This window comes from Adiantum capillus-veneris, chromosome 2 (genome assembly GCF_014529385.1).
Source record: "Adiantum capillus-veneris isolate H3 chromosome 2, ASM1452938v2, whole genome shotgun sequence".
Classification (NCBI taxonomy): Eukaryota; Viridiplantae; Streptophyta; class Polypodiopsida; order Polypodiales; family Pteridaceae; genus Adiantum; species Adiantum capillus-veneris.
This window is the reverse complement of record NC_140932.1, coordinates 140,017,665-140,030,724: the sequence shown is the minus strand read 5'-3', so window position 1 is coordinate 140,030,724 and position 13,060 is coordinate 140,017,665. Positions and strand designations below refer to the sequence as shown.

The 13,060-nt window shown below is 38.2% G+C and overlaps 1 protein-coding gene across 3 annotated transcripts in view; it reads right to left on the bottom strand.

The window, feature by feature from the left end:
* Window positions 1–12,276: 12,276 nt before the first annotated feature.
* The window catches only part of FMN/FHY (riboflavin kinase/FMN hydrolase), an 80,999-nt gene continuing 80,215 nt past the window's right edge, over window positions 12,277–13,060 (bottom strand). For all 3 annotated transcript variants that reach the window (XM_086490542.1, XM_086490556.1, XM_086490550.1), the window contains 2 exons: window positions 12,761–12,844; window positions 12,277–12,685 (listed from right to left, as the gene is read on the bottom strand). In XM_086490542.1, coding sequence (XP_086346668.1) covers window positions 12,536–12,685; window positions 12,761–12,844 — 234 coding nt within the window. In that variant the 3' untranslated portion in view covers window positions 12,277–12,535. The remainder of the gene's footprint in view (window positions 12,686–12,760; window positions 12,845–13,060) is intronic.

Below are 13,060 nucleotides of genomic sequence, written 5' to 3'. Positions count from 1 at the left end.
TGTGGTCCCCTTAGCTTGGACTTTCATTTGATTTCAATGGACACCTCATGCAATATGAAAGCATAAAAATTGCTCCTTGACAAGTTTTGTAGCAGTAATGCATTAAAATAGGTGTATCTTTGAGAATCATGCAAGCTAGTGTCCCACTATCATTTGATTCCTTCCTAGTAGCTATTAAAAAGAAATATAAGAAAAATATGAAAAATACATAGAATATATATATATTGAAAGTTACCCTAGATATAGGATCTAGCTAGGGTGGGAGATAATAATGAGATAGTAGAAAGAAAGAGCCAAGGTTTGTGTGATCATGTAATGGATGGTTTACTTGATATGTAGGGGAGGAAAAAAAGGAAGGGGTTTTCTTTCTAGAAATCAGGCTTTTCCATTCTAATTAAAGTGGTGAAGTAAGAGAAAAGACACAAGTAGTTGTGTGTGTGTGTGTGTGTGTGTGTGTGTGTGTGTGTGTGAGAGAGAGAGAGAGAGAGAGAGAGAGAGAGAGAGAGAGAGAGAGTGAAAGAGAGAGCGAGAGAGAGAGAGAGAGAGAGATTGTTGAACCAACCAATTGGTCAATGAACTATATCATAATACAATGTGGGGTGGGTGAGATTATATATTGGCATGGGGGCCTTAAGTAACCCCCCCTTTGAAAATTGCCCTGCCCAGAATCTTGTCAAATAAGTAAAATAAATACCTAAAGATAATAAATATTGGGATCACATTGGGATATTCATTGAGGTGCTATAACTTTGACACCCTCTCTGTAGCTCATAGTGGACATATATAGGAAGACCAAGTCACACTCTATAAGTGGCCGACTATTGGCCTCAGATTTGGTACCACCAACGTGTCACCTGAGGAGAATGCCATCTTGAGCATCGGTTGCTTTGCAAAAAATTTAACTATAGACCACACTACATCCAAGAATCATAATTCATGAATTTTGACCACATTACCAAAATTTCTTAGACAATGAACTTTTGAAACACGTCCTATCCATAATTTGGCCAACAACAATGGATTTTTCACACATCCATAGTGTTTTGTTTACATCACATTGGTTCCTTGCCAGATGCATGTGCCTTGAACTTTGACTCATGGGTCCAAACCCCAATAACTTGAACTCTAACACATGGGTTCAAATCATATAAAAAAAACTCTATTTTCCCCTCTATGTTGCTCACAAGCCTCTCTTTGGCTAAAGAATGTTGTAGCAACTGCTACCTAGCTCAAGAACTAAAGTTGAGGGCACTGAAGGCCACCATCATGTGCACCTTGTCACTATCCTTGGTGGAATCATTGTCTTTGTTGTCCTCCTTAAGATTTCCTTTGCCTTTGTCCCCTTCTATGCTCTTCCAATTGCCTTCGGCTTCATAATCCCAAGACAAACAGACCCACATTTTCCTTGAGGAATTCAATTGTCTTGAGGAAACTAATTGAGTTCTAGCCATTACACTATCCATAGAAAATAGCCGGTTAATTAGGATCATTGAGGTTGCTAGAGACAGGAGATTTTTCCAAGCACCTTCAAAAAACTATCCAAAACTGCTCATCCAAAACTATCCTAAATTAGGCCACAAATATGAGCATATCAAAATGCCTTTGAGATAGGTAGCCGATTGTGGTCCTCCTATCTAACAACATTTTAAAATTCAATTGATGAAGTCGGCGGAGGTCTCTTAGCGAAGACAAGGCACCGACATTTTAGACTCCCTTTGGTGTCTATGTTTTAAATGCTACTACAGGGATGCAAAAAATGCAAGGCCAATTTAGGGACTCCTCTTCCACACAAGTAGCTCCTCTTCTTCAAAATGTGTGGCTTTCTCAGGGATCAAATATCCACCAGCTGTGATACCATGTCAAAGTTGAAGATCTGAAAGCGTAGAGCCAAGTGAGAATTCACGAGAGTGAGAAAGCAATTGTTAAACCAACCAACTAGGCAACGATTAGACTATAATACAATGGGCGCTAGGTGTGAAATACAATGGGGGTTGGGTGTGCTTATATATTGGCCTAATGGCCTTAAGTACCCCCCTCACAAGATCTCCCTACCAAAAATCTTGTCAACCTAAAGACAAAATAAATATTGGGATTGGCATTGGGCTATTCACTTGAGATGTTATAACTTAAACACACACACACACACACACACACACACACACACACACACACACCCACCCCTTTTTTTCTTGTATGGGAGTGGCCCCTTAAAACATAACTTTGATAATGCCTCTCAAAGGCGCATTGAAAATGGAACACTGTCCCATAATAAACTGGCGGGCAACTCTGGGTATTGTGATTAATGATCTTGGGCATATTGAGTTGTTCATGCATGTCGCTTACAGTGTATACCTCACATAGGAGCTCTGTGCACCCGCACATTGCATGATGATGTTCTTCATCTCCTCTCTCCCACTCAATCCCCCTATGGGGCCAAGGCGGCTTCCGCTTGAAGCCTTACACTTTGAGAACTAAGCCAGTTTCAATACCGCTGGTCTACATCATCTCATCAAAGCAGTATATAAAGGTGAGGAAGGCCCTGAGTCCCTCACTTAGTCTCCTTGCGTGGTGTTTGTGTTGGTGTAAAGAGAGATTGAGAGTTTGTTTTGGAAGATTGCCTATTGTCTAACCATGAAGCTTGTGGCAAATGAGGGTGCTTCTTAGGTCCGCATTTTGTAAATATATAAAAAAAAAAAATTGGTTTTTTTTACGCCAGACATTTTGGTTTTCATGGGTACTAAAAACCAATCCTTACTCTCTCTGGTTTTTTTTACGCATATGGTTTTTACAATAGTCGACGAAATTTTTTTGATTTGTTTTAGACTTTAGGCATAAAGGGCACTTGGCCTAGGAAGGTAAATGAGGATTGCAAAAGATCCATGAATGGCTTTTGTTCACATGCCTTGAGATTTATGATTACACATGTATAGATAGCTTCACACCAATGCATTGGCTTGCGTTTTAGGAAAAAATTGGGGTTTTTTACCATCTTTTTGTTGTTTTGAGATAACTGGCATTAGGTCGTACACTTCGGTAAGGATGGCATTAAGTCTGAAGCCTTGGTTTTGGGCTCATAGATCTATGTACTGACTCAACAAAATTAGACTATTAGCTACGTGAAGTAGCCGTTGGTTGCCATCTTTAAAAAATCCAGATACACAAATGATATATTTTGGCTGAGAGTATTAGGATAAAATGATTAAAAAAAGGGGGGGCCGGCTCTGATCAGCCCTTGTTGCATGGTTCTTTTTGGGCTGCTAGCGCAAGTGTAATGTCACATTGATAATATAAAACTACGCATTGAGATCTAGGTCACAGTGCATACCATGATGGTGATTTCTTAACCATGCAGTAATGGATCAGTCTAGATTTAATAAATCTCTTTTTTACTTAATGAATGGTGTATGAATACTCGAGTATACAGTTTCGGTATATAGTTTTGGCTCCTCTCACTCAAACTAAAGGTAGAGGATGCGATATACTTAGTGAAGTTCTTTTATGCCTAAATCCAAGCAACAGACAATATATTTGAAGTTTAACACGATGTGTTTTAAAGTTGTATCTAATCCTAAAGACAAAGTTACTATGTTTTGACTAAATGGTTTCCAAGATGGAAATGGTAAGAAGTATAGCACATTTTTTTATTAATCTAAGAGAGCTGTTTGACCAATTTCTCCACATTAAGTAAAAGGAATAACAAAATTGCTATAGAAAAATCCTAATGGTGTATGGTTAGGAAATAGGCACAAAATAAACTTTGAAACTAGTGGTGGTATTAAGGCACTTGGATCAGAAAGGGTGGTGTCCTTTTGATCAAAATGATACATATGTAAATATCTATTTAGGACTATTAAAAATTGGGCTATATAAAAACCATACATATATAAAATTATATATACCATAAAACAAAGAGGTAATGGCCTTTCTTACAAGGTAAAAAAAAAAAGAGAAGTTTTTACAAAAATACATGTACACTTTGGACTTTTGGTCAAAGTAAAAAAAAGTTGTAAGTTGGACATGGATAACAACGTCCATTGACACCTATAAAACACATTCAAGACTAGTGTATATGTTGTCTTGTTTAAATGGATGCAAGTGAGGAATCTATCATTTCTTGGAGTTTTTTTAGCTTGAAGCAAATCTCTATCCATGATTACACTGGCTCATACTACTTGGGAAGTACTTCTTTAATGGGTTACTCTCATTGTATACTAGAATGAGGCCTCATTATTATATGCCATGTACAAAGATAATTCGAAGACTGAGTTCTTTTTGTACTAATCATTGCCTTTTCTCTAAATCCAGTTGTCTTCTGAATGTTAAGGTTCATTATGTCTTATTATTTAAGTAAACACACACACGCATACACATATTAAATATTTGCAAACCTAGCTCTCTCTGTCATGTGTCTTCCTCCCTCATGCTTCCTGAAGTCTCCCCCTGGGCAAGGGGCTGCCCTATAGGGGGGCATCAATACATAGCTCCACCCCCCAACCAGCATTGCACCTGCTCGTGGTTCTCTGCTCCCCACTATCCAAATTGACCAAGCGCACCTCTTCCAACACTTTCCCTGCCTTTAGAACCCCCTCTACTAATAGTGTCCCTGCTCACAACCTCTACCCTTGATTTTCCAGCCTTGGACTCTCCAACCAGAACCACCTTGAGCACTGGTAGCGTTGTCCTAAGCTCCACCAAAGGAAGCTGCCCTTGGGTGTATCTTCTAAGCAACAAACCATGGCCACTTGGGGCTCATCTTGAGGCAAGCTCACCTTAGTCGGGGTCGTGGAAACACCCCCAAAAATAAATAGCACTACCCACCTTCAAAATGAAGTCAAAAGACTCCGCAAAGAGAACGATGAGCTAAAATAGAGACTCATTGCCATTGAGGCTAGACTCACCACAGTAGAGAACTGCAAGAGGGTAGAGATGGAACAGATGGAAGCCAAGTTCAACAAAACAAAGGCAGAAGTAGAGACCACCCTCACAAAAAGGTGGTAAAGAATCAAGTGCAAGAGGTCATCTCCCACAAGGTTGAAGATTGTGTGGGGTCCATGATGTGTGAACGACAACGACAAGAGAATAGTGCCCTCAATATTTGCATTAATAGGCTTCCAAGAAATTGGAAAGGGGAGGGGGACCTCAAGTTCCACGAGTCCATTGCCCGCATCCAAACAACAACCCACATGATACAATGGGATCCAGCAACAATCACCTCTCTTACACATGAACATCGCGACAACCATGCAATCCTCACTTTCAAGACCAAGGAAAACTGAATCAAACTCCTTGAACAATTGAGGCTTCTCAAGGACACTAGAATTTGGTTTGCAAAAGACCTTAGACCCGCCCAATTTAAAAAGAAGAAGGTAGAACTACAAAAGATGCGAGAAGCACACACGACAAGAAAATGGTAGTTTATCAAGGAGGTAAAGCCATTATTCAGAAGTTCCAAGCTCCCAAATCGGCTCCTTAGGTTTTGTCCATCTTGTCTTCTCTCTCTTTTTTTCCCCCCCTCGTTGGACCCTCCAATCTTTAACTAAGACGTATCCAAGACAACCCCTTCACTTAGAAGGAACCCTTTCTAATGCTTTGATTTTGGTCCCATCGGCCAAATCTAGCCTCTAAGGATTATAATTCAATATCTCTCTCTCTCTCTCTCTCTCTCTCTCTCTCTCTCTCTCTCTCTCTCTCTCTCTCATCTCCACACACACACACTCACATGCACACACACTTGGCCGCACGCACTCCCTAGCTCTCTCTCTCTCTCTCTCTCTCTCTCTCTCTCTCTCTCTCTCTCTCTCTCTCTCTCTTTCTTTCACACTCTCCCCTCCTTCTCTCTCTCTCTCTCTCTCTCTCTCTCTCTCTCTCTCTCTCTCTCTCTCTCTCTCTCTCTCTCTCTCTCTCTCTCTCTCTCACACACACACACACACACACACACACACACAATGACAGACACATACACACGTGCACAAATTTGAATTGTCTAGTGTGAACTTGCAAAAAAGAAAATTAGCAATCAATTAGCCAATTGGATTGTAAAAGCAAGCTACCATGGTGCAAAATGCATGCACGCGAATGAAGGTGCATGAAATGGAGAAGAAGAGATCCAATTAATGTAAGAGAAACCAACATCATAGATGATATGTGAGAGTGAAGTTCATGACATGTCCAACATTGGGGCTTCCATAAATGTTGGTGAGGAAGTTCCTTCCTTGGGTATCAAAGAAGGTAGATCTAGCAAACCAGTGCATACCGATGTGAAAAATGTAAGCGATACTTTTGGTCACATAGTAGATACCTACATCTTGTTTACTTGGGTAGATGATCACACGGTGCCATATCAACGTCTCATTTCTTGCATCTCCTTATGTCAGCTCTTGCAGAATCCTACAATCTGTACAAGTACTGACCATATTGAGGGTTTGATTTCATCTATCCGCAACAAGCTATATCAACCAACAGAGAGCATTTTTGGAAAAGAACCTATAACCTTTAATCAATAAGTTGCAGATGGTTGGGAAGTCTAGCTCTCTTATAAGTTGGACCAACATCTAGAGACCATCCCAAAATTGAGACACAAGTCAACAAAGATGTTCGTGATTTGGAATGGCAACCACCATCTCTATGTGTGGTTTCAATGGACCAAGTAGGAAAGAGTGGCTAAGGAACTCGCGCTTATAGTTGATTGCATATGTGTCGAATTTGCAAAAAATGAAGAGGCAAAGTTCTTGATGATGTTGCACACATTGATCAATAAACACTTTTATGCATTCAAGTGATATGAATTGAGGTATGCATGTATGTTTGTAACTATTTTTTCATGCACAGATTCACCTCTGTGCATGTGCCAAATACCCTTAGGAATAACATTTGCATGATGCACCAAGTGAGCTCAGTTGGCCGTTACACTCACACTTATTTTGAACTTTGTTGTCAATTTTGATCGTGTGTGGGCTAGAAAGGACATAAAGCATTCAAAAACCAACAAATCAAAGTGGATAAGCTTCTCATGACTTCAGTAAGATGGTTGATGCTACATGGGCTAACATCGGGCTTTAAAACTTGGCAATAACTACTATTGATGGGGTTTTGAGCAGTCCTCTCTCTCTCTCTCTCTCTCTCTCTCTCTCTCTCTCTCTCTCTCTCTCTCTCTCTCTCTCTCTCTCTCTCTCTCTCTCTCTCTCTCTCTCTCTCTCCACCCTTTTGGACCGTGAGGTTGTCATCCTTCAAGGATTTTCTCCTCTCCACCTCTACATGTAGTGACCTCAATGGATCTGTATGACTCAACCACTACTAATGGATAGTATCTCTATACAAATATGTTGTTAAAGCCTCATCACCTATGTGTAGTTTGGATTCCACTACCACTTGATGTTGGGACCACTGCTTCATGGACACTGTAAGGCTCTCTTGCTTCTCAAAGTAGGGATCTCTTGCCCGTGTATATATTGATGGTTGTCATGTGTTGATTGGAGAGCTATGTGCCTTGAAAGGCTCCCCTGGCATTGTACATATTGGCTGATGGGACTACTGGCAATGACTTTGCTTGCTCTTGATAAAGAGGTGGAGGTTGATTTTTCATGTTGCACCCTTCCCTTGTTTAAAGGTGAGGGATTTTCACCCTCACTTAGCCTCGGGTTGGTTTTTGTCATTTGTGTAAATAAACTTCTATTTCTACAAGTGAGAGAGAGAGAGAGAGAGAGAGAGAGAGAGAGAGAGAGAGAGAGAGAGAGAGAGAGAGAGAGTTTCTGGATTTTAACTTCATCTATACTTGAGAGAGTGTGTGGGACTGTGGTGCTTGGCTAAGTTCAAAACAGGCATGCACATCGTTGAAGATGCTACTACTTCTCAGTTTTTTCTATTAAATATTACCCTAATTGTTTTCTCGCAAAGAACGGAGTAACTATGTTCAGGTCTGATTTTTGAAAGCAAAATGATGTTTATGTCCTGAATTTCTTTACAAATGGTACTTTTTGACTTTGGTAGCTTGTGGAGGATTGCTAAGAAAAAACTCTTGGTTAGCTTTAGAAATGATCGTGAATTTTGGTCATTTGTCTTGACCTGGTTGAACTTTGAATTGCTTTACAATGGAATTTTTTGACTTTGGTAGCTTGTGAATGTTTGATGTGTTAAAACCCTAGTTTAGCCTTGGGGAATTCATGTCCTACTGAAATTCATGTCCTACTAGTTCTTTTGACAAATAGTACTTGATTACACTAGTTCTCTTACTTTATCTTAATCCAAACACTAATTTTATCATGACAATGGGGAAATGGTTAATCTAAGGATGAGATGTGATTCAATGTTTTTTATGTTTGGATTGGTTATTTACCACTATATGCTTCGTCCTAGTGGTAAATAGAGTTGATTTGCACTAGAAAAATTGGAGCCTTTTGACCTGTACAGTACTCGTGATAGGATGTTTACTGTCTGGTGTTGAACGTTCCTTGACTCATACCCTTTGTGACTGGGTTGTCATGGAAAATTAGGGGAGAGTATTCTTTGGGGATGAACTATGCCCTTCACATGTGTCGGATACAAACTAGCAGTATCTCTTTTTTATCTTGCTACTATAGTTGGATTAGGCTTGAGGATGAACTGGATCAGGTTACTTTGGTTTTTGTCTCTTTACTAATTTTCACCTTATTTAAACATTATCTTCTCTTAGTTGCTTTGGGACCCTTGGGATGTAGTAAAATTAACTAGTATCAACTTGATTCAGTCCTTAAATTTAATATTTTTCTGAGTTCTTTTCCAAAAGAACATTGGAATATGTAATGTTAAACTAGAGTCTTATACTGTTACAAACCAAAAAAGGTTTCTTTCAGATACTAAGACCTAATTTTGAATAGCACCTTTTGAGTACTTGGGGCTACTTTTGGGTGTTTTTTTTTAATGATGGTTAGGGTATATATTATCTTTGGCTACTCTTATTTTGTGTGATACCTCCTAGGGACATGTGGCTAGGTTTCCTATGGTCTTTAACCCTATAAAGAATTATAATGAAGTTCTTAGCGTTGGTTGGTTCAGCATCGACCAAAACCATTTGGTCTTTAAACAGTTCTTTTGATGGGTTTTTCAATTACTTGATGGACTTTAGCTTTCTCCTAACTACAAGTCAAAGCTTCTTGGTTTGTCTTTTAGAAGTGTATGTTTGTAGTGATATGGTTGCTTAAGAATAGTGTTGCATGATAAAGCTTATTGAGGTAGCCTAGAATCTTTCTATCTAATATAGAATACTTGAAGCACTTTTATTGATGTCTAGAGCATTTATGACTCTTCCTAAAATAAGATTGTTTCGATTATGTGGCCGTAGTTGATGACAATTGCCTATTATTTTGATGGATCTTTTTGTATGGAAAAATCTAACTGGAGCGTACCAGGGGCTTATGTTCTTTGACCCCTTGAAGAGATGTTGGTCCTAGCAGTTGCAATGTCTGTTGGTTATAGATGGACTATTAATTTTTTGCTAAAAATGATAAAATATTTTGAAAATGTGGTTTTAAATGGTGCTTGGGCCTGTTAAATCATATTGGAATACTACTTTTACTTCCTTAAACCAAAAGGCATTCTATGATGAGCTATGTGTTTAGGACACTAAAAATGATAAAATATTCTAAAAGTGTGGTTTTAAATGTTGCTTGGTCCTGCTAAAGCATATTGGAATACTACTTTTATTCCTTTAAACCAAAGGCATTCTATGATGAGTTGGGATCGATACATAAATAGGGTGCCTACCTGTACCCTTTGATAGGTAATAACTTTGAAATGCTTCGATGTCTTAGAGACTGGAGGACTATTGGCTTTGAAACTATCTGCCAAATAGTTGGCTTTGAGCTTGGCATGGGAAACTTGATGTTGGATAATGTGCTTCCCTTTGTTACTGACTCTTATAGAGGACCTATGTACTCATAATTTTTTGGTTTCTCTTGGTCTTTTGGCTTATGATCTGGTTTTATTACAAAGCTACTTTTGTCCACCAGAGTTACATTGTTTTTTTTAAACCAAAAGATTGGTTACAATTTACCATTGTCAATGGGTAGATTTTATCCTTTTATTGATCCTCCTAATACTAAAGTGAATGTCCTTTAAGGCCAACTCTTTTCATTCTCAATATAGAGTGTGACGTCTGAAAAGGATTACTCCAATATAGTCTTACCTGGCAATTGATATGGTCTTGATAAATGTTCTTTTACCTGGTTGATTAATTTGGTCTTACTAGATTGACAATTGAAATGGTTATACCTAGTTATAAACATAGTCTTAATGATATTCATGTACCTGGCTGGCATGAAACTTGGTATCTTACCTGAGCTTCTCTCTCAAATAAAGAACTTGATTATTTCTTTAGCATTAGACATATCATCTATTAGTGAAAAGACCCATTAGTTTAATCATAAGGTTTTGATTTGTATTGAGCTTTCTAGGGTTTACTATTGAGCCTTACGGATGTTATTGATTCATGGTATGGGAGAATTAGTTGGTTCTAATTTGTTTTTGAAAAATACAAGTTATTTGGTATTGACATCTATATTGATAATTTCATGATGGAATAATTTTTTTTTCAAAAATGATCTCTTTTTAGTTCTTTAGAAAATGATGATGGTTTGATTATTGATTGACTTTTTGTGATTAAAAACTCACGATAAATGTTTCCATTTCCCTTGAAAACATTTGGGAATTTTGATAACATTTTTTTAAAAAACTATTAGTGATCTTAATTTTGGTAAAAAAAACAGCTTAATATTGTTCAAAATATTTAAAAAGTATCTTATGTTGGCAAAATTACTTATTGCCATGCACACCAAAAGGGGTGATGGCTTTTTGATGGAAACAAATTGATTGAATAAATATAAAAAGGCCTAGAATATAACAATGCAACATTTAGAGGATGTCACTGTCTCTTTGTATCTCACTATTGTTCATCAAAACCATTGCTTTGGTAAAAAAAATTAGAACTTTTTGAACTTTATGAGACTACACTAAATCTAATCATTGTTAAGTTTTTGACATTGATAACAACTAATAGGCTCTTTGCAACCTATAAAACATACATAAGCCTAACAAAATCTATTGTTTTGTTTATATGCATGTAGGGCTTAAAGATTTGGTTTGCTATATTCCTTGACTTTGAAGATAAGGACCTAGTTAGTAACTATCTTAGCCTCTTGGTGGAGAGCATAAATAGATTCTTGATATTGTAACATTCCCAAGATGAAATTCACCATTTCTTATATGCACATGTATCCACACCAAATCACAAGTGAAAATAAAAACATGATCAATCGATTAACCACACACACAATATTGCTATTGGTCAAAACCCTCGTTAACCAGAGACAACTTGCTTCTCTACCACTCAAACTTTATCATACACTTTAATGACAATGAATATAAGTAGACCAACGAAAGGTGTCCATACATCCTGCAATGTTGCTTGAGATAAAAAGCATTTCTTTCGGAGGTCTGTTTTCAATCGAAACCATGTTAACATTGTCCCTTTAAAGATTCCTAAAGTTTCACTTTGAAAGTGCATAGCGTGAGACAAAAACATTTGTTGTTATGGAAACCACCAAATCCTTGCTTGCTACACATATTTACATGTCAAACACGGTTTAATGCACGGGCCAAACGTGTCAATTTGGACATGAAACCTAAGCAACCTAAAATAAAATCGTTGATGTGCATCCACACACACACACACACACACACACACAGAGAGAGAGAGAGAGAGAGAGAGAGATCTGTACACATATAGGGCCATGGAAATCCCTTGCACGATGAAGCTTTTGTAGTGGAAACAAACCGGCTTATGAAGCTATCGATGGTGATCAGCTCTATGGTGTTTGCCTTAGAAGCCCTTCAACACAATACTTCATCATATTTTAAAGACCTAGAGAGTGCTCCAACTAAACACCGCGCATAATATCCACGCCTTCATATGGGCCCCTCCAATAGATGTGATTTTTTAATGTAAGATGGGGTTTCAAGGATAGGACCATCGAGGCCGAGGGTTACCATAGCCATGAAGAGCAAGCAAGTTAGTGGTTTTCTAATTTCCTTGAATTGGTTGGAGGCTTGCTAATATCCATGAATGCCCGACACACACACAAAACTTGAAGCTTAGAAGGATGCAATATGAATGTGACAATGTATTTTCTAATTTATGAAAGTGCATGTGTGTAAGTGTGTCATTTAAGATGTAGCGCTAAGCCTTCTATTCTCTACCAAAAATAAGACCAAGATTTGATGCCATTCTCAAAACTTTCCAAGACCACTTGAAACAGTCTCCTTCATCTCAATTTCCACCCATGTATCATCCTAGCATGATGCCATGTATAGTTCTCAAAAGATCCTCACAAAATCTTATTTTTGTGTGTTCTGTATGGAACTCAGTTAAACCAAAAAAATGTTTTAAAAATGCTATATTGACGATTGTTCACAATTTTATCGCAAGAGGGATGCCAACTTGAATGAATGTTCTTATTATGATAGATTGTAGACAATGCTTATCGACATAACAGTGAATTAGACCTTAAACTTCCCCATCCTTCTTCAGCAGGGGCGTCGTTAGGAATGAATCCCTTTGGTAATCTGAATATGGAGCAACATCAAGAGCACATTCGGCTATACGACCATCTTCACGGATTCGCTCGATTAAAGCTTGAAGTGAGGGAAAGTTCGCCTACATTTCAAAGCAATTGATACAGCTATCGTTAACAACCTTAAAAACTTGAAACTCATCCAGTAGTCTACGAACCTCTTGGCGAATGTAGCCAACGACAACCAAACGAAGCTCGTCTCCATAGAAGTCCTCTGGAAATTCATGCAAAAGCCAAGGTTCCTACAACAATTCACTTAGTTCCAACAATGCCTTAAGGAGAGGTGTCTCCAAGCAATTGATACAACTCTATTACACAATGACTAGAAAATGTAATTGACAAAACCCACTCAACAAGCACTAGTGTTTATACAAGCATAATCAAAATCTGTTTCCAGAAAATGTTTCAAGTGATGGACAGCCTCTTTACTCGAACAATAAATTTCCATTTATAGCCAC